The following is a 23,282-nucleotide window of genomic DNA, read 5'->3' as shown; positions in this document are numbered from 1 at the left end:
AACTGACTGTCTGTATTAAACTTTTAACAATTATTTCAATAATGTCCATTATACTTATTTCCCCAGGAAACCTAGGGTCAAATGTAGAATCATATGTTGCCTTTATTTGTCATGTCTCTTTAGTCTGCTGTAATCTGAAAGAGTTAATTAGCATTTCTTTGTCTTTCTTGACCTTGATATTTTTTGAGGTATGCGGACATGTTCTTTTGTAGTATTCCTCTCAGTTTAGGGTTGTCTGAGTTTCTTCATGATTCAGAGTAAAGCTTTGAATTTACCACAAGAATACTAGAAAAATACTTCTCAGTGTACTACACAAGGAGATACATGACTTTAGTTTGTTCCATTATTGATAATATTAACTCTGATAAAGTTTATATCTGCTAGATTTCTCTATCATACCTCAGAACAGTAGTCCTCAAAAAAAATAAGAGAATGATTTTCTTATGTGATACTGCATAATAAATCTTCATCTTGAGAGAGAAATTGCATATTAGCTCACTGAAACTATGTGAGGTCCTACAATAAATAAACTGGTTTTACTTTTTTGAGCTAGTTATTTTTCAAATAAGAACAAAATTTCTCATAACACTTTAACTTTGCTAATAACACTCCCTCTAGGACATCACATAGACATGTGTAATGGATTTCTTCCGGAAATTTTGGATACAAGCTTATTAGATGTAGGGAAATAGACTGTACGTCCTATCGGCCATTTCTTTTTTGTTTCTGAATTTTTGTTATCCACTCTTTTATTTTAGTGTTTGATTTTCCAAGAATTCTGGTTCTGTAAGTCTGAAATAAATAAAAAGATCTGAGAATCTTATGCCAAATCTCTGCAGTGTTCTACTGCTTTTAACCTGTCTTTTCTTTTCCATCTGAATAACTTTGTTTTTTGGAGGATCTTAGAGTGTAAATTCAATGAAAATATGAATTATCAATATAGTCTAATCAGATACAACTATAACACCATAATTAATTTTGATTATTTTCACAGTTTAAAACAGCATAATTGGAAACACAGGGCCCCCTCCCCTTTTGTCTTTTATAAAGTTGTTTGCCTGCTTTGTCTTACCAAATGGTAAGGCTTCAGTCTTACCAAAGAATGATTTACCAGAATAAAGAAAAAAAAATCACACAGAGATAAATTCTATTTCTATAAAACAAGCTCTATTACAACTATAAAAGTAGTACAAATTATTGTAAATAATTTTAAATAGGTAAATATATAAAATGTGATGTCAAAGTCTCAGGTAATCCCTGCTCTGAACACTTTGGAACTCCTTGGACTTAAAAAAAGTGTGTGTGTGTGTGTGTGTGTGTGTGTGTGTGTGTATACAGATGTAAATACACTATAGTGATAAAAATTATAAAACTGATAAATAACCATAAAAAGAGGTTGGAAACTGGGCCTGTTTTTATATGACCCATTTTTTTTATGCATGTGGAAGCTCTAAATAGTAACTGTCATTATATTTTTTTTTTTCCTTTGGCAACAAAACCTCATTTTTACTGGCTTTAAAATCTTCATTTCTTGACAGGTGCCCATCAAAACCATATACCTTCCCCCTAGATTTCCTTCAGCATTTCTGTTTCAAGCTTGTCAGGACATTTCTGCTTAGTCTAGCTATCTTCTAAACTTCATTTTGATAACCCTTCTCATTAAAAAGTACGACAGAAGCCTCATGTTTATTTATTATTTGAACATGACTCGTGAAGCCATCATTCAAATCTCTGAATGCACTCCCTAATATATTTCTTAGCAAACATATATCTGTAGGTATTTTTATATTCTGATAATGTCTTCATGTGCTCAGCCATCTATATATAACAGAAAGCTATCATTTCCCCCTCTGGCAGATTTCAAACATCTGTGGAGCTATCTAATGCACAGACACGGACTTTCCGTGTGACCTTGGACAATCTTGTTCTCTCTCCTGAGTATATAAATCTACAGAATAGGGAACATTATAATGCAGATCACTTATCAAGAACATGATAATAATTAGAAATCGTGAAGTAGTTCGGATTTATCAGCCTAAATTTGATATTTTGGAGATGCCAATCATGCACATTATGTACAATCATGTACATCAGCTCTTTTAACCCATTAGGTAATACTCAAAACATGTACCACAGGCTGCCTTGTCAACCTGAAGAAGGAGGTAGACCTTTCTTCAGTCCCTGCCTGTCTGCTCCAGTCTTGTCTTCTCCTGATCTCTGCAGACTTGTTTGTGTGAGTCCATAGACTTGAGACAGGTAAGCCTGAGGCATCTTCAGGAGCTGTCCCATTGGTGGGTTTGGTTTATCTCTCTGTTGGGTTGTTCTGAGAGGTACACTTCTTGGGTTAATGACAGAGTTCTCGTATTTTTACTCGAGTCATTGCTGAGTCTGACCTTCTCTGCATCCAGAGGCAACTACTGAACACCCTTATTTTTTCTAGGATTGTGCTTTCTGGATCAGTCAGAATGGGGCATCCTCATACCTTCTTTTCCCACTCTCTGCACTGGTCTTATTCTAACAAGGGGGTGCCTGCACCTAAACTCCCAGTCTTAAGACTCTCTTTGCCATGTCTTCTACATGCCCCAGTGGATAAAAACAGGGATCTGCTTTGCCCCTGTGTTTGGGTCCCTCTTGGGTAATCAATATATTTCCCTTCTGAGCTTGGGACTTCTACCCTTCTTGCCAGTCATCTTGTTTTAGGATCAAAGGGTTACCCCTCCTGTTCATTAACAGTTGGGATCTCTTGTCTTAAACTGATGTCTCAGAGCTCCAAACTTCCCTGGAAGTCTGAGAGTCAGCTCTTCATCAGTCTCCATTCCTGGGTTCTATCTAATTCTTGGATGGACACTTCTGATCCTATGTTGTCCCCTTGTCCCTCCATGAACCTGAGACTTCTGTTCCCTTGAACTCTTGGTCTGTAGATATCCATGTCTGCTTCATACAACCTGCTGTCTGCTAATGGATGGCACCTGACAAGTAGATTTAGAAAAAGCTCTGAAACCTAAAAACCTAAAACATCAAAAAAGTCATTTAGGTTTCCTTTCTTGTAGGACTTATCTAAGCCTTTAATATACTAAAACGCATCCATAGAGGTGAAAATATACACATTTTTTCCAAATATATTTGTTGAGGGAATATTTTTTTTCTCTAAGAGATTTCCTCAAGACCTAGAACAAACTGTGTTCTGTGAAACACATTTTGAAAATGCTTTTTTAGATAAGACTAGAGAGTCTCCATGGTCTCTTTCAGTTTTATAAATTCTGATTCAGTAATTCAAAAGAAATATTTTAGAGGGACATGATCAAAGTGGAAAAATCTGTTAGTGTTTATTTAACTCTGTCCAAGGACTAGAGAAGCACTGTATTTTGGTTACTAGGGAGTTTTTTCTGTAGTAAAGCAGGAGGAACGCAGAAATCAAACATTCTTTTGTTTATTCAATTATTGCAAGAATATTTATCAAGACTAACAATGTACCAAGCATTATTCTAGACCCTAGATTGCTAATGATGGATAAGATCAGTGCTCTCTCTGCCCTCAGGAATCAGCCAGAGCCAGCCACCTAGTATTTTTGCTCTGAGCATGTGCATCCAAAATCTCATTCTTAAGTTTCCTTTACAGTTTGAATTCTTAAATTTTAAATACATTTTTTTTCTGCAGTAAACTGAATTCAGGTCTGTCATTCTTTTATAAAGAAAATTGGAGAAGCACATAAGCAAATAGGCATAATAAGCACACAATATGCAGCAGGCATACATACTCAGAAGTATACACAAACATAGATACAAATGAGATTATTTTTATCTAAACGATGTTAAAGATAAAACACTACCATTGATATATACATATGACTTTCTCAGAACATTTTCCAGAACACCTATACTAAAATAACCCAGGGTAATTATGAAAATGTAGCACTCCACTCCAAATAATCCAATTCAGTAGGGATCAGGAATATGCATGTTAAAGTAATGTCACATAACATACTTATGCACACTAACATTTACGAACTTCTGATATTGAGACCCCAGGGTGGGTGTTAAACTGGAGCTTATCACCCTGTGGCCCTAGGTTGGACAGCAGGACTGCGGGGGAAGACTTGACAGGAAAGAAGGCAAGCACCCAATGTCTCCATGGGATAATGTCTGGAAGGTACCCAATGCATAATAAGAGCTCTAAAAGTGTTAATTCCTTTTCCTCTGTCATGCCTCAAAGAAAACACAAGCAATAGCTGAGGTCACCTGGGGGCTTCTTGTTCTTTCCTCCTCAGGTTGGTATATTTTACTTTGTTTTCATGTGACCTCACTTGGGAGGAGATCTCTAGGTTGTTTCCAGAGACATGGGAGATTCCTCCAAGTCTAATTCATACCTTGATTTTATTATTTATTTTAAATTTAGATCCAGGTATTGATAAAATTCAAATGTCAGAGTACAGAGGCTTGTGGGATTTTTCTTCTCACGTTTCACAAAGATTTAGCAGCATGCTGGTTTCAGATCAAAACTCTAGAAGCCTCCATCACCACATTTCCTGTTTGTAACTGAACAAAGTACACACAAAAGATTTTAAGAAACAGAAGAGAGAAAAAAACGGAGGCATAGATAAAGACAAGGTTTACTGCCACACTGCTTCTCACGTAAGAGCAACGTTACTTAGGAAAAAAGGTTTGGGGAAACATTTTTAATCCATACATTTGCCTATGGCTACATAAGGATTTTTCTGAGAAAAGAAGCATGTCAGGTAAGTGGCATTTTAAATTCTTTTGTTTAATTTCTATGCCTAAATACTCACATAACAATTTCTAAGCCTCTAGCAAAAAGACACTTAAGGCTTGGAAAGTAAATTCGTTTATGCAATTATTTTAAAAGTGTGAAATAACCTTTACCATAATTAGAACATATTTTGATAAATATATTAATGAGCATAATTTGACTACTTTGTCTTTAAAAAAAGGTTTTATAATATAAAGCTAGTTGAAGCTATTCAGTATGTGTTATTTTTAAAGACAAAGTACTTGTTTAAAGTACTTGTTATTTTTAAAATATTTATTTATTTATTTGAATTTTTAGGGCCGCACCCATGGCATATGGAGGTTCCCGGGCTAGGGGTTGAATCGGAGCTGTAGCTTCTGGCCTATGTCACAGCCATAGCAATGCGGGATCCGAGCCTCATCTGTGACCTACACCACAGCTCGTGGCAATGCAGGATACTTAACCCACTGAGTGAGGCCAGGGGTCAAACCTGCGTCTTCATGGACATCAGTCAGAAGTTTCCCCTGAGTCACAATGAGAACTCCATTATTTTAAAAGGAACTTTTGTTAACCATGCATATTCCTCTTCAATTTAGTTATAAAGCAGATTAGGAGGAATGATATTCTAATCCCATAGATTTTAGGCATTATATTATCCTCCTAGAAATCAATCCAATCATCATCTTTCAGAGAGATGACAATTTTTCAGTTGTCAGTGAGAATTCCATCACTTGTGGAATGGACTGCGAGGGTTGGATTCACATTGATTAGCTAAATGTCTGCTTCACTATGATTACCATTCCCCTTCGTTCTTTACGTATTTTTAATTTCTTAAATAAATACTTTTTGTAATAACTGAAGCCATACATATCAATAAAGTGAGAGAAGTGTGAAATATACATGAAACAAATTTTACGTAGTTTTTTTCGCCTTAAGAAATATTTCCTATTTACTTCCAAATTTACTTCTGTACAATCTATGTGGTTTGCTCTTCATAGCTGAAAGAGTATACATATAATCATATTTTTTCACTTATATTGTAATTTAAATACTTCCATCTTTATAATAACTTCTGCTTAATTGTTTTATATGAGTGCACAAAGTGATACCTGTTGGGTTAATTGTAGTTTACTTAGTTATTTGTTTATTGTTAGACATTTATGTTATATCCAGGCTTTTTACATTTTGGATGACAGAAATACAAACAACTCTATAGGTTTTTCTATATTATGTGTTATTTTCTTAGAAAAAATTTCTAGACAGCAAATTATTGAATAAGAAGTTATGAACGTTTTATCTCATTATTACCAAGTTGCTTTTCCAGCACTGATGCCAATTCACTCTCATTCTAGCAGTGTTTCTCCTTAACAAGCTGGTCTCATTTAAAAGGAAAAAAAAAAAAACTTTACTAATTTGATAAACAAAACATTCTAACCCATTGTTTAATATGTATTACTTTGATTATAATGATGGTGAACATTTTTACATGAGTTTTAAGTTGTTTATAATTCTATCATTTGTGAATTTCTGAATACATCTTTTGCTTATAATGGTGCTAATAGTATTTTTAATATCAATATGTATGAGCCATTTATAAAGATAATAGATATTACAGTTTCTGTGAATTTGCTTTCCAGTGTTTTCACACAGAGAACATAAACTGATACATGATTTTCACAACTCTCTTTATATTTTCCAGGTACATATACTATCAAAGAACAAAAACAATTGTTCCAGTTTTGCTAATGCCCTGCAAGAAATGGACATAGCAATACTATGAACAATTGCCATGAGCTGACGGTCATGGGGAACTTGGGGAACTTGGTATGGGTAGGAGGTCTGAAGGCAGCGAATATGATGTTCCACTATTTCCCATTAATTAATTCTAAATTTGGAAGGGGTGATAAAATTTCCTCCATAGTATTTCATGGTTTAGATTTGGATCTCTTCAGGTGTAACACAGATGTCCTCCAATGTCAATTAATACATAAAATTCCACAGAAGAGATAAAATATATACAGTATTTGCCATTAAAGCCCCATAGATCTTAAAAGCCAACAAACAAAACTTAAAACCAAAAATCTGTATGTGAGAGACTCAGATGATATTTCTTTTTCATTTAGATATACAAAGTTAAAAAGAAAATAAAGGGGAACACAATGAAACAGTGAGGTTATTCCTAGTTGAGTAAAATAAGGTATGTAAAGAAAAACCCAAATCTGATGGAAATCCTGTGAAATTGGATTGTGATGATCATTATACAACTACAGATGTGATCAATTCATTTGAGTAATTAAAAAAAAAATAAAAACCCAAATCTTTCCTTTTCTCCTATCTATATGACTTGCAGTCACTCTATCAATAAATGTGTCAGCATCATAATTCCTACTATGTTTCTGCATTCACACAAAATCAATATTAGATGAATCAAATGGCAAAAACAACTCCTTTGGGCTCCCATTAATTTAGGTTAAACAATGATTCACAATTTACTCATACATCACTATTTTTGGAAAAAATTTCATTGTTTTTACTTAGTGTCCTCTTCCCTTGAACCTCAGTCACCTCTTGAGAACAATGAAAGCCTTTCTTTTAGAGACCAGGTAGGACTAATTTATGAATTGTTTCAAACACAGACGTTCTTTAAAGAGAGGTCAAAAACAATGTTTCATCGTTTAAATTTAGATAATATTTGACAGTGAATTTGAGAAAAGTTAACTCAGAAATGACTGTCTTTTAAAGGTCACAGCTCTAATAATTAAATATCTACAAATTGCTAGTTATTAGTAAATAAATAAATATTGGGCTATTTTCCAGTTATTTTTATCATTTAATTTTCTCAGCATTTCTCAATTTAAAAAGTAGAGAGAAAAAAATTTTAACAGGACTTCTTGAAATATTAAAAAAATTTAGTAGTTATTATTTAATATGAGTAGGTATTTTGTTGGATGAAATTTGCTACACACCCATGCCTTCTTCAGAGGCTACTAACCAAGATGCTTCTCCAATAGGAAACAATAAAGTACATATACAAAGTGGAACAGCTAAATAAAAATAAAGAGAGGTGTATCTACAGGAGGGATTTTGGCAGTATTTCAACCCCAACAGAATTACCAAAGCTTAGCAATTCCAAGTTTAATGATAAAAGAGACCAAGGTCATAGTCTTGGAGGAATCATAACATACTGTCCTAAAATCTACCCTTCATGTCACTCCTATATGTCTGCTTTCCTCAAGTCCAATAAGTATAGATTAAGAGGGATCATGATGTGCTGGTAAGTGGGAACTTCTAGGTTTACAATTGGCTCAGTGTGAGATGATTGGCCAAGTCCCATGGCTGGTAAGTGACTACCCTCCTTCTCTCTTCACACTGTTCAAAGTAGACACTGTTCCAAAGCCTCCTATTGCTGTTGTCCCTTGCCCCACCATGGTCCTTCTCCGACATACTTGGTTCACTCTCAAATAACCTTCTATTCGTAATAGACACTCATTTAAGGTTGGCGGTTTTCAAATTTTGCAATAAAAAAAAATAAATTATTTACTTAAAAGCCTGGGACTAGATTTGAGAACCTCTTCCAGTGATGGTGCCCGTGACTCTAGTGCTCTTTATTGATAGGATAATGGGGATAGATAGTGGTAACAGCGGCTGTGTGGACAGTGACAATGTGCCACATCAGAGTCATCAAGAATGTGCCTCGTTTGGCACCCAACAATCACCATAGTAAGAAAAATCCATTTTATGAATAGAGTCCATGGGGATTATAATATCAGAACTTTTATGTGGAAATTTCTGGGGTACCTAAAAAAATATATGCACATTCATGGAATGCAAAGAAGAGATGGTCACTGCTCTGAGAGAGTTTACAAACCAAAGAAGAGAAACCATCAAGAGAAGGCTTATCTTATATACTATACTTAACGCTTGTCTCAGTTACAGATCCCCTGAAGGAAAAACAATTAAGGCATTGAATTTATCGTTTTTCTATTGTTAATTGTTTAAGTAAAGACCTCTACATAATTCAAATCTGCCAGCAGAAAAACATTACATTGCTTAACTGGATTTCCTTCCAGAGTATATGTAATTGTAAATGCCAAACGCAGTGCCTTCTAAGTACTCTTGGCTTTAAGGGAGTCAGAAGTCTTATAATTAAACCTATTACTATTAGCCCCTGATAGCTGAAAGCTAGTTAGAAACTTAAATCATGGTTTTCCTAGCTGTCATTGCCTCATTAATAACTTCCTGAAGTCTTTGGCTTTGTGATTCTAAATAGCTAAATTAAAATTGTGTGGGAGTTCTTTTTAAATTGATAAAAGCTAAACAAAAATAATTACAATTAATGCATAGTGATACTAAAGATTGCATTTTGGGGGGCAAGAATATTTAGGCTCTTGGCACATTTACTGCTATAGGAGGCAGTACTGTCTGTACTGAATGGACACCCACAGGGTGCTGGAGTACTCTCCACACTGTATAGGGAAATTAACTGGGTATGGGGAGGGGTGTGTGTGTGTGCGAATATTTACGCGAGTCTACCATTCCAGTTGAAAATCCCCACCACTGACCTATTCAATATCTTCTCATCTCTGTGTTTTGCCCTGTTTTTCAAAAAGGGGGCATTTATTGTTGCCAATCAAAAAAATTATGATAGATATCAATAATGTCATGAAGTACACAGCTTCTAAATGAAAACCTTCCTATTTGCAACTCAGGTCAAATTACAAAAGAAAAATATCTTAGGAAACAAAAGAGTTAGATTGGAATCACAGACTAAAATCATCATTCCTAAAATCAGAGGAAAACTGGAGACCATGCTAAACCAAACCCACACATTAGAATTTAGCCTGTTTTAGGAGTTCCCGTCATGGCGCAGTGGTTAATGAATCCGACTAGGAACCATGAGGTTGCAGGTTCGATCCCTGCCCTTGCTCAGTGGGTTAACGATCGGGCGTTGCTGTGAGCTGGGTGTAGGTTGCAGACGCGGCTCAGATCCCGCGTTGCTGTGGCTCTGGCATAGGCTGGCAGCTGCAGCTCCGATTCAAGCCCTAGCCTGGGAACCTCCATATGCCACGGGAGCGGCACAAGAAATGGCAAAAAGACAAAAAAAAAAAAAAAAGGCCTCCAACTGATTATGTGAAACACATTTACTGCAAAAGCAAATGACAAAACCCACTCTAAAGGAATGTGCAGTTTGGCCTAAGCTCTTGCTTTAGAGTTGCTGATATAGTTCATTAAAATTGTTAGGACTTTCCTAAAGCCTTTAGTGTAAGTACAGTCTCATGCTATCGATTTGTTGTTTCTTTGTAGCTGAGAGCAAAATTATCTTCTTGAAGCAGTTAGTGGACTAATAGAACTTTTCAGTGCTCCCTTTAACACAGAGAAAGGAAAATTTCTAATTGAAATACAATTTTGTGAGAATGATAGGATAATTTATAGCTAGAATTAATGTAATTTTTAAACTGAAATTAGGGCCTTCTGTCTATAGCCTTAAGTACACATTTTTATATTTTGCTATATTTTATCTACCCAAACCACAACAGTTTATTGGGTATAACTAAATGCTAGATGCTGTGAGAAATGGAAAGGAAAAAACTGAGTGCCAAGGAGATTGATTTTATTAGTTCTCCCAAAGATGATCAATTCTAGAGATTTGTTATAATTTTCTGTGTATTTATTTGCTTTCTTACCCTTCCCCAGAGAGGTATTTGAAGTACATAGAACAGTATAAAGGATAATAAAACAAATCAAGAGAAAATAAGAGCAAGGGATATGACTAGTTTACAAAAACGAGTATCATACAATCTTAGAGATTTAAGATAGATTGGGTATCAAATGATACACAAAAACAGACAAATGACCAAAGACAGTAGTCACATGGATTATAAGAGTGAAAATGTGCCTGCTCTTGAGGGAATCCCCATCTTCCTATGCCTGATATCAAATGATGTATTAAACAATATCTTCTAGCCCATAGCATCTCTATAATTAATTAATTCAACAGCAAGTTTCATACAGTTGGTTCTTTTTCTTAAAATAAGTTTTAGTTTGCCCTGATAACAAAGGCAGAAAATATAGAAAATGGAAAGAACAAAAAGAGTAACAGAGAGTTAATTTTTATTTTCTGACTACAACCTGAATTTCAGATCTCTGTTGCCATTTTAGCCAAGTCATCAGCTTAGATGGAAGCAGGTTTGATATTAAGAAATACAGGGAAAGTCACTGAAACCTCCACTCAGAGGTAGATCCAAGGAGAACTACAGGGAGATCAAAAATCTCCTTTCAAAATCAGTTTTACACGCTTTCAGCATGTGTGTAACAAATAATCAAGTTTCTAAAATAAGTGTCAAGGGGATCTGATGTAACGGTTTTAGACAGGACTATTTCTAAAGCAAGGTGATTTGCAACCCTGTAATTTGGCCAAAGGTAAATTATTAAAACATCCATTAAATGCCTAATTTTAAGCAGTGCATCTTTTTTGTCAATGTGTGTTCTTAGGTTAAGTTATACTATACTGTATTGTATTAGGGTATATAATTTCCAAGATGAAAATAAATAATTAAGAATATCTGCCAAGAGCAATAATTTGAGTTGTAAGCACAGTATGTAGTCTTCAGTCATTCTCTCTCTTCAATGACTAGACAAAACAATTATTGCATGAGGCTATTGTTGGATTATGAAGGTAGAACCATGCTGTCAGCATACACAAAAACATCAGTTTTTCTGTGCTCACAGTAAGAGGGTGTGCACAGTAACAATAAACATACTAGGTCTTTAAGGTAAATGCTGGAGAGAAGTGTGTGAAAGTCCATCCCTATTTTATGTTTCTCAAAATTATTATGTGGTCTATGAAGAGATTGTTTCTATTCACCCTGACCCTTATCTTTATGCAAGCATCCCAGTTTGAATAAATGAATAATTCATATATTTCCTAGGGTTTCAATAGGGTTCCCGACTTAGCTCAACTCGCGAGCTATTTTCTAAATTCCTTTTTCTGGAGATTTTAATGACATCAGTTAAATTCCTTAAAGACTGATTTTTTTTTTTTTCCTTTTTTGGCTTTTCCATGGCATATGGAGTTCCCAAGCCAGGGATCATCAGATCCAAGCCACAGTTGTGACTTACACCACAGCTGCAGTAACACCGGATCCTTAAACTACTGTGTAGGGCTAGGGATTGAGCCCGTCTCCCACCGCTCCAGAAATACCACCAAATCCATTGTGCCACAGCAGGAACTCCATGGTTTTTTAAACAGGAAAATAAAATTTTGCATTTATAGTTGTTTCCACCCCCATAAATCTAATCAGGTACCTGGCTGTTATCACCAACTTCCTTGTACTAAATTTCCTAGGAAACAAATAATCAGTAGATTTTTTGGCAAATACAGATTCAGGGCAGAAAGAATTAAGATATTATTCATGTGTACTCTGACCAACACTAGAGTGAGTTGCTCTTCGCAGGGATCTGTTTCCCAAGCACCTGGGAGGTAGGTTCTTTCTCCTCAACAGAGACAAATGTAACATAATCTTCAATTGTCTTTTCCTGGCTTGTGGATGCGTCTAGGTCTCATACTTGATCAGAACCTTTCTATTGGCCATGGTTATTACATTACCCTTCTTCACTCTTCAGTTGTTTAGGCAGTTGACACATGTTTAGTGAACACTTACTTTGTGCTGAATAGGTTGCAGAAATAATAGAAGAAGTCTTATTAGTTGTAAGATAATAACCATAAGATAACAATAATAGCTACCTTTATTGAACATTTTATTAATGAGAAACACTATTCTACAAATCTCATTACATTTCAACTCACCGAATCCCCATAACAATAAGTACAATGAAGAAACTAAAGTGTGAAATTAAGGAGTTCCCATTGCGGCTCAGCAGTAATGAACCCACTGATATGAAATGATAAGTATGCTATTGAAAAAATGCAAGTGCTTCAGAATGATTGGAGCATGGTATATTATTGGATGAGTATAGTAGATAAGTCCTAAAAGACAGGCAGGAGACAAAGTAACATTTTGCGGAAATAATTCATGGTAAGGAAAAGAAAAGTGAGACGTCCTCCATGTTTAAGACAGAGAGAGGAGCAGGCACCTTATCCTGAAGGACTTGTGTCACAGGCTGCAGTGGAAAAAACAAATAGACCACTTTCTTCAGAATGTATGGTTACAGTTTGTGTAAAGATAGTAGCAAGTTTAAAAGTGGTGATTTATGTAGCAAGGATTAATGGAAAGAGCCTGTAACATAAAGTCAGGGCAGGTTGAACTAATAGGAACAGAGGCCAAATTGACCTAAGAAGGGTCTTCTTAGTACTGTGCTTTAAAATGTTGGCTATCAAGACATCAAAATTCTTTGAGATGTGCACCATTTTTTGATCCAGCAATTCACTCTTTGGAATTTTTACTTAAAAAAATTAAGATTCGGTGCATGGTTTTAGTTAGTTATTCATCACAAGATTGCTTATATAACTAAAAAATTAAAAGCAACTTAAGTGACTAACAATAAGGGATTAAATAAATTATGGAAAATCCAGGTAATGGAATAAAGGGCAGCTAAAAGAAATGGAAAGATATTTTGTTTATAGGAAAATAAACATACTATAAAATTATTGGGGGGAAAGTAAATAACAGTATAGTCTGTATAACTAAATCCTATGCCTCTGACTGTAACAACTTCTACACAGAAATAAGTTTGCACTTATATTAACTGAAGTGTTGATTGCAGTTGATTCCCTTTGTTTTTGCTTATCTGAATTTACTGTTTTTCACTTTGCACACAGATGAGGTATATAAGTATGGTCTCTTTGTAGGAATTAAAATTCACTTATGTAAATATCATCAAACACAGTCACTGTAGAGGGTCAGTGATTTAGAGTCTACATTTGGCTGAATGAATAACCTAAAATGATAGTTGTGACATAACCTTAATAGAAAATATACTGGGTGCCCTCAAATTACTTTAAAACGTCGATGAACTTAGATCTGTACCTAGACTGTGGGTCCTTAAGAGACGTATACAAGGAAGAGAAAAGAAAAATCTTTAATGTTATATATCATTAATTTAATCATTAATTTAATAATAGAAATAAGAAATTAATAACCCTGTATTATGATAGCAAAGAGGGAAACTGAGACCTATCTGGCAGGTGAGAGAGCTTGCTAGCACCACTGTTCACCATTATAGTTAAATCAACCATCTGACAGGGATTATTATTAACAGGAAGTGGAGAACAATTGATCTCTGAAAGTTTGCCTTAAAAACTTCCTTTAATCCAGCAATTCTACTCCTAGGAACCTTTCTCCAGATAAATCTACAATCAAAGAAAAAGTCCAATGGAATTTCTTGCATTATTAGTTCTAAAAGAAATGCTTTTAGGAGTTCCCATCATAGCTCAGTGGTTAACGAATCCAACTAGGAACCATGAGGTTGTGGGTTCGATCCCTGACCTTGCTCAGTGGGTTAAGGATCTGGCATTGCCGGGAGCTGTGGTGTAGGTCGCAGACACAGCTTGGATCCCATGTTGCTCTGGCTCTGGCATAGGCCAGCAGCTGCAGCTCTGATTAGACTCCTAGCCTGGGAACCTCCATATGCTGCAGGAGGGGCCCTAGAAAAGGCACAAAGACAAAAAAATAAATAAATAAAAGAAATGTTTTTAAAAAATCAGAATGTCTCTCTTAGAGAAATGGGTATACAAATTATGTTATAGCAACACTATGAAATTGTTATGCAAACACTAAAAATAACATGCTAATATGATAAAATTCCTCCAAACACACTGGCAATTTTTTTAAAAGAAGACAATGTAAACTTAGTGTCCCATTTATGTTTCAACAGAGGACCTTAAATATTCTTCTATATTTTGATATTGTTGGAATTTTTAAAATGTATACTCAGCAGGCATTTGTTTTTTAATAAAAAATTAGATATGAATAAAATAATTCTAAAAATACATGCAGTATCAAAATAACTAGAATTTCTAGTATATTTAAAATAGCTAATTATTGCTTCATAGAATTCTATACATATTTATGGGATTATGTTGATGATGAGTAAATTAGGTTCCTCCAAATCTTAAAATCTTAGTGTTTTTAACCAAATTAATTGGTAGCTCTATTGAAGAAAATAAAAGACTATTCAAGTCTTCTGTTGTTTTTTTTTTTCTTCACACATTTTATTTTATTTTATTGTCTTTTTGCTATTTCTTGGGCCGCTCCCACGGCATATGGAGGTTCCCAGGCTAGGGGTCTAATTGGGGCTGTAGCCACAGGCCTACGCCAGAGCCACAGCAACGCGGGATCCGAGCTGCGTCTGCAACCTACACCACAGCTCACGGCAACGCCGGATCGTTAACCCACTGAGCAAGGGCAGGGACCGAACCCGCAACCTCATGGTTCCTAGTCGGATTCGTTAACCACTGCGCCATGACAGGAACTCCTTCTCTGTTTTCTTATACTTTATGAAATACAGAAATCCCCTTAAAGAAAATAGAACCACATATACACTGTCATTATCAGTTAATTTTTCCCATTTATTATTTCTTAAAAAATTTTTATAAACACTGGACTATAAGTCTGGCACAGAGTAGAAGGCAGAAATGGTCCTATTCTCTGTGAAGCTTACAGTGTTTTGAACATCTGACTACATGGTACAAAATTAAAGAGGTAGCAGATATTAATAGACAGTTTCTGGTGTTAAAAGAGCAACAGACTAGGTCAAAAAAAGCAATGTATAGATAAATAAGTGATACGCAAATTATGTGCATAGATATATATGTACATCATAAATCCAAATATATTTTATATACTTAATCACTTCTATGCCTAACTATGCTCATTTAAGAATAAAGAGTCCCAATAAATAAATAAAGCCCCCCAAATACACAGAAAGCAGCTAAACAACCATTGCACTATCAATAATTCAAAGAAAACATTTAACAACTCAAATGTCAAATTCGAGATACAGAAAATAAGTGAAATAGAGAAATACAAAGAACATCTGACTTTATGGAGTCTTTATTTGATGGTTGAAAGATAGGCTACAGAAATTAAACTTATTTCCCTCCTATTAAAGTTTTGCCTGTTCTGTTTATTTTGTTTAATGTTGTGGTGTTTGGATTTCTTTGAAAGGGCCTAAAATGTTCCATAGAGTCAGAGAGAGAGAGCGAATTGGGACTGTGAAGAGACAATCTCTATTATAGCTGTTATCACATTGCATTTCTAATTATGTGTTTACATATTCAGGTCCCAACCAAATAGAGAGTTCCTTGAGGGCAAAGATTCTGTTTTCTTGTCTTAATTCGCTATTATAGGGCACAGTTCCTGGCACAGAAAAGATATCTAATTGATACTGATTGAAATCATAAATATATATTATTATAGAATCACAAGTTATTTCTCTGGGGTCAGCACTCACATGGGTATGTAGCTACTAAGAAAATTAGCTGAATTTTACATATGTATGTAAATATATCTCATTTATGTTTTATAATATATTTATAAATATATTTGTAATTAGGCTAATTATGTTAGTAGTCATGTATGTATGAGTAAAGATAGCCATAAATAATCAAGGACAACTGACAGGCAATATTCCACAAAATCCCCTCTACAGCTCAGGAATGAAAAAAGAGTCCCTCATGGAGGGGAAGTAGAAGCATAATCAACTCTCTATTATTTGTTCATGGGGCTCTAAATAGTATGAGAGAACTGCTTATGAGCAGTCCTGACAAAATTGGATTTCTATGATTCTAGAATCGTTTTATTCCAACACACAGTGTCCTGTAGTACGGGGATTAATATAAGTTAGTAAAGGATTCTCCATAAATAATGTAAGCAGGCATGACTATGGACTGAGGATTAAAAAACGGGGGAGAGTATAGCCAATTGTGATTCTGCATAATTTGGAAGCTCTTGATTTTGAATGGAATTTTTTATAAGCAGTCACCAGTTGTCAAATTTTAGTAGCTAGAGTAAAAATGACTTCAATTTCATCATCAGTTAGCATCTGGGTAACTTGCTTCCTTTAATCCAGGCTGAATTTTTAATACCCATTTTGAAGTCTGATAAAAAGCCTTTGGCTGTCAATGCTAATTAATTTCTTGACAGAGGATTTGTCCTTCATTCTGAATAAAGACAGTGGTTTTAATTGTGGGAACACTCAGTTAAAATGAGTAAACAGCTACTATATTAAGTGTGTGTGTTGCTTTTGTTTGCAGAAAATGGATGCCAGTTTTATGTCTGGGCAATTCTAGCCTTCTTGGGTTTAGCTTTGACTATATCGCTGATCTTCAACATTTCGCACTATGTGGAAAAGCAGCGCCGAGGTAAGACATTTTGAGAATCAGCCATATGATACCTGCTTAAACAGAGATTGAGTCACTGGGAAACCTAGAGAAAAATACAATTTCATGCAATATTCTTCAATAGGATATTTTTATCTGTAGAAAATCTATTTGATGCATTTTTTCACCCTGAGGGTTCTCTTAATTTAAGAATACAATCATGTTAGAAATGTAAACAGACTCAATTTTAGCTCTCTACTAGAGGGTATAGGGTAGGAAGGTATTATCCTGGTAAAATGTATTTTTCCATCTTACTCCTCCAGTTGAACAGCTCATGAAATTATAGCCTATTCTGGAGCATCCATGAAGGTTCTTTCTGGTAGAATGAGAAAAGTGATGACTAGCTCTTTCAGGTTTCACTCAAGTCTACTCAAACATCTCAGCATCAGTTAGGGCCTCTACAGTACAGCAGGTTCAGTTGGGATCAGAAGGGAACTGGAAAAGCAATAGAATGAGCTATAGTTTGTTATCCCACATTTCCAGAGTCTAGGAGGGCAGAAGAAGAGACCTACCACCATCAGCTTTTTTCTTCAATAAGGTAGATAGCTCAGGAGTGAAAAAACCATGTGGCTTTCTCCCTCTCATGCCATGATTGAAATAGTGTGATACCCAGCAAGTGACACAATAACTGCACGCTGTAGGCAAGTCAACTTAGGTATGTGTGCTGAATACATGGATGTGTGGATGGCAGAATGAAAGTTCAGCTGTTTCTCAAAGTGATATTAATATCCTAGAATCAAAATGCAATTGGGGGCAGGACATTTAAGTGGTAAATACATTTTCTTTAAACAGATGGAAATAAATAAAGCAAAGTTAACAAAACTAAGTTAGATACATGTATCCAAGAAAAAGTGCATGAAGCCAATTTAGAACAATGATCAGATTCCAGGGAGAGCCCTTGATCCTCTTAAAAGTGTCTCCTTGTGTTGATAATGTCAATATAAAATATGAAGGTATTATTGTCATGCAGATTGAAAAAAAAAAAAGATGAGAGGCACCAGAAAATGAAATGACATGGCTGAGGTCACACATTTATTCAATACCAAAATCAAGGATAAGTGTTCAGTTTTTCTAATTATCTGTTTAAAACAGTTTCCACCAGCATGTGATACTTTTACATTGTTGACCAAATGTTCTCAACCAGAGACCCAACATACTTTTAGGGTCTCTATTATTATCATTTCTATGCCTAAGATGAAATCTTAGGTAAGCAACACATTTTTATTGGCAATATTTTCAGTATTTTTTATAATTTTTGTTTTTTCCATTATAGTTGATTTAGCATTCTTTCAAATTCTACTATATAGCAAAGTGACCCGATATATTCTTTTTCTCCCATTATCCTCCACCATGTTCCATCACAAGTGACTGGATATAGTTCCCTGTGCTATACAGCAGGATCTCATTGCTTATCCACTCCAAATGCAATAGTTTGCATCTATTAACCCCAGACTCCCAGTCCATCCCAATAGTTTTTTAAGTCAAATATTTTTTCAGACTAATAATATATGTCAGTGCACGAATGAGCCATCATCAGATATCTTCTAAACAGTTTCCTTATTTTATAGAAAGAAAAAAGCTAAGAGTACCACATTTCTTTATACCACAGCTTGAGGGCTATCTTTTTAATTTCTTTATTAAAGTATTTTATGAATGCAGATAATATTGTCACCTAAATTAGAAAAAGGCAAATTGAGGGTTTTAAAAGTGAAATAAGGTAGGAACCAGGGCAAGAATAATTATCTGAATGAGTACTTCATTGATTCTGGCTGAAATCCTCTGGAGATTTGGGTGGGGGTAGGGGACAAGTGGGTTCATGTGTTAACTGAACCTAAGTGTCTAACTTAAACTTCAGCAAATTTGACCTATTTACTTTCAACCTAAATAGGCTTTCTCTTCAGCCCTATGATTGCACTGAATTGTGGTGAATATGAATATTCGGAGTCACTTTTTATCAGTGTGATCAGGATCAGGATTGGTCTAAGTTTACTGATGTGTTTATCACTTCTGCCCCAGAAGTGTTTGACTGTGCTAGTCTTACACTACAGTGTGAACAGGTTTTCCAATTCTCAATTTTGGGTAGTTTGTATATTAGAATTTATCTATATTCATACCATTTTGCTACCATATAAACTCCTTTGAGCAATTGTTCATACCAGTTTGCTACCATACAAATTCACAGGAGCTGTCTGTGATGGTTAGTTGACCACTGTTAAAAAATAGTAAGCAGGATTTCTTTTTAAGACAGATTTTTTTTGTTTGTTTTTAATTGTACATTCCCTTACCACCTCAGGCATGCTATACTGACACTATTACCTAAAATCAGCAAAGTGGGACGGGACATTTGAAAAAAAAAAAACAGGAATTTGTGAAATATATTTATCGTTGTACTTTTAAAAAATCAATTTCAGTTTCCTCAATTGTTTTTAAAATCACAGCTTTTGAAACCAAGCTGTCTTGAACTACAATATCTCAATATTTACCTGGGAGATCTTGTCCAAGTAAAATCTCTTAAGTTTCAGTTTTCTTACCTAAAAAATAGTGGAACATACTTTCTAGACTATAGAGTCCTTGTAAGAAGTATAATACTTAGCACAGTGCCAGTATTTAGGAGGGGGGTCCTGGACAGGGTGTAGCCCACACCACCATTCCCGGTGACCCTGGTGCTTCCTTCCTTCCCTCCTTCCACAGAGATTTGTTAAAAGTTGACTATAGCTCCAATCTCATTTGATTTGAATGTCTGTTATTTCAGTGGACATTAGTCTTTCTGGCTTCTTCATCCCTCCCACTGTCCCTAAGTCCTCTCCAGCTCTCATTCCACTTCCTGTGCCATCTTTTTATTATTTAACATATCTGTATAATAACCTGAAGTTTAGCAGTAATGGTTTTGTTCAAGTCACACACAGGTTTGTTTTAGAGAGTTCTCTGTAGGCTTCCATGGAATAAGTTCTAAACATTAGCCTATCTCAATTTATTTTATTTGAGCAGAAAATAGCTAAAGACTTCTTGAAGCATCCCTCCTCTGTACCCACACCAGCTCCTTCATAGTGATCTATCTTATGCCCTACAGATGCATATGAACCTTGTGTGTTGCCCTGCAGCAGAGTCCTGCCTCTCCCTTCCGAAGGATGGTGAAAAAGACAGAGACCCTGGGGACAGACACCTAGAGAGAGGGGAACAGAGGCATGCCCCAGCTCCTTCCACATATCCCTGATGCTGAAGCCCCATTTCTCCCACCAGCCAAAGACACTACATCCTCCCCCAGCTCTGAGCCAGGTCCAGCAGTCTCTGACTACTCCAGACAGGATAACACTGTCCAGCAAGGAAGTCACCAGTTTCAGCACTGGGTCAAGTATAAGGATAGGGGTGTTACCTCACACCCTCATGCATACCCTCCACTTCTTTTAGAACACCCTCTTTTCCCTACCCTGCTGCCCCCCACAATCCCTAACATCTGCAATCTGCTAGGAATTATGGTACCACCTACTACCACCAAGGTTTGAGTTGGATCATGGGTAGGCTCACCCCTGTCCTCATAGGTCCAGGAAAACAAACAAAAAAAAAGGACTGAAAATTTACCCAATCTTTATTCATTAGGTCTTGTGTTTTATAGGTATGCAAATCTAACATTAGTCTTGGATCAATGTTCATTGATGCCAAAAGAATGCCCTTTGTTCTTATTTTGCCCCCCCCCCCTTTTCTCGCTACAGTCCATTCCCAACCCTTCAAATATTATGACTGCCTTCCTTTCTATTCCATATGAACAAACAGCTCTGTCTTTCTTTCTCACCCAGAGATTCCAAGTGGATTTGGGATTAGTTCTGCAAACTGACTCCTTTTCACTCCTCCAGAAGTCTCCTCCCTTTTTTGTTTCCTTGGAACAGACAGACTAGAAGAGATTCCATCATATTAGCCAGCTTTTCTGTCCCTTGCTCTGTGTACACAGTGCCCCTACATCTGGCCTATAACTTTTTATTTCTACATCTTTGTGCTATTCTTTGTGGCTAAGAAACTTGTAAGATATGACTCCACCCTGGCAAACAGTCAGTAAATAAATTTTGCTGGTGTATTAAATAGCTTAAAAAAGAAAATCTCTATTCCAGCAACAATGCAGTATCTACACATTCAATCAGATAGACAAGATAAGCCTCTCCTTGATGTTTTCTGTAGCAGAGCTGGGTAGAAGCTTTGAAATGGAGTTCTCCCTTCCCCCAAAATAAATCTTTCAATTTTATGTGATTCTTTGTCCAAATCTGTTCTTTAGGAAGATTACATTTATTTCTTTTTCTGATAGGAATGCATTTGCCTTTTCCTCCTATAAATCCCCAAAGTATTCTTTATCCAACTTTTCTTCTGTTTTGAGAAGGATAAACAACTGTATGGTTTGCTCATACATCAAAGTCCTATCAGTGTATCTCCTATTTGCTAGAAAATTATGGCACATATTTCACATTTTCACATTAAAAAATGTATCATAAAATTTGTATTACAGAATTTAAGCCATGTGCTCTTGTTTCTTGTTATGTATTGCCCATGGAAGGGTAAACACTATAAAGAGGAAAACATAAAAGCAAATGTTAGCTCCCACCGTCTCAACCATGAGCCTGACCACAGTGTTTATATCTGAATCACAGGAGAGGATTATGAAAACTCATCCAGCTTTTCTCACACAGAGTCTTGCAAACATAACTGCCTTATGGTAAAATAAAAACTGTTTTGTTTTATTAAATAAAGTGAAATATTTACATACCTTTTAAATCATACCATTTACTTTTAAATTAACTTATAAGTTGTCATGACAGAGCAAACTCTTTTCAAGAGCCTGAGCTGGCTGGGCTTTCTCCTTTCCTATAACTTGTACACTTTGAATGCTATGCCCCTATTTAAAGAGATCATATTCTATCACACTTGTTATAGTAACTGTTGTAAAACTAAAACCACACAAATACTGATCGTCAAACTCCAGATTATACAATTAAACTCTAAAAATAGTAATATGTAGTGGCCTTGAACTTTAAAGTTCCCTTTCGGGCTGCTTCTTCAATATAGTCAGTTCAGTGTATAATGTATTTACCCATCACTTATTTTCTTCTTCTTCTTCATATTGTTTTAGTTCCCTTTCTTTCCATCTAAGCATAACATTATATTGTATCCTTTATATAGCTGTTTAGCTTTCCTTTTTCACACAAAGTTTTTTTGATCTAAATTATTTTTTCTTTTTGCTTTTCTCTGCTGCTAATACCTCATTTTGCTGTAGAGCTCTCCTTTTACATATTACAGCAGTATATTTTCCAGGCACCATCATTCACACTCCAAGCATCTCCAGTTGGAAAATCCACATTATCTTTAAGAAATATCAGTGTATTTCGAAAAAACATTTTTACTCCATGTCTATTTTTTTCTTATAAAGACTGTAACTATCTTTTGTTTATTTTTTAATCTTTTAATTTACTACCCAGCTGGTGGCAATCCTCCTGCCAGAGATGATATTTGGTTTTTTTTTTTTTCAAATCTAACTTTGTTATAAATCTTGTATTTTTAAAAATAGCATCTTAATTATATTAGCTAGTTTTTGGCTAATCCATTTAATGAAGAAACTTCCCAATTCAAATCAGCACAATTAAATGTGGCTTGTTATAGGATATAGATTTAGAATGTATAATATTAATAACCAACTTTTTCATTTTCTAAAATATTTTTACATAAATTACTTCGCTTATCTTCCATATCTGCTCCATGACATAGGTATTATTAACCCTACTTTAAAAACTAAGAATCAGAATTTTACAGTGATTTGCATGTTCATTTGCAATGAAATGCACTGAAGAGCTGGTATCCAAATCCAGTGCCTTCCAGTTCTTAAACCTGAATTTGGCCCTTTATACATCAGGCTGCATGTTGACTAAATTATTGTGTATGCACTTTAATTCTAGACAAATCTGATAATAATGACTCGAATGTAAACATACCCTTCATGTAAAAAGAAATCAACACAGTTTTATATTTTCTAATTTATAATTTTCTAGTCTATATTAACTATTTTTTAAAAATTGACATATAGCCAATTTATAATGCTGTTTCCAGTATACAGCAAAATGATTCAGTATGTGTGTGTGTGTATACATATATATGTGTATGTATATATATATATATATATATATTCTCTTTCATGTTCTTTTCCATTTTGGTTCATTAC

At 35.2% G+C, this 23,282-nt stretch overlaps 1 protein-coding gene across 1 annotated transcript in view; it reads left to right on the top strand.

Moving 5' to 3' along the window:
- Positions 1–4,587: 4,587 nt before the first annotated feature.
- Positions 4,588–23,282, top strand: part of TRAT1 (T cell receptor associated transmembrane adaptor 1) — a 36,002-nt gene continuing 17,307 nt past the window's right edge. Inside the window, exons 1-2 of the mRNA XM_003358820.5 lie at positions 4,588–4,735; positions 16,961–17,068. Coding sequence (XP_003358868.1) covers positions 4,729–4,735; positions 16,961–17,068 — 115 coding nt within the window. The 5' untranslated portion in view covers positions 4,588–4,728. The remainder of the gene's footprint in view (positions 4,736–16,960; positions 17,069–23,282) is intronic.

Source organism: Sus scrofa, chromosome 13, assembly GCF_054392235.1.
Source record: "Sus scrofa isolate SSC_HxYL_T2T_F1_AM1 chromosome 13, Sscrofa_HxYL_maternal_Yorkshire_Landrace_v2.0, whole genome shotgun sequence".
NCBI lineage: Eukaryota > Metazoa > Chordata > Mammalia > Artiodactyla > Suidae > Sus > Sus scrofa.
The sequence above is the reverse complement of the archived record's forward strand: the minus strand, read 5'-3'. Positions and strand labels throughout refer to the sequence as shown.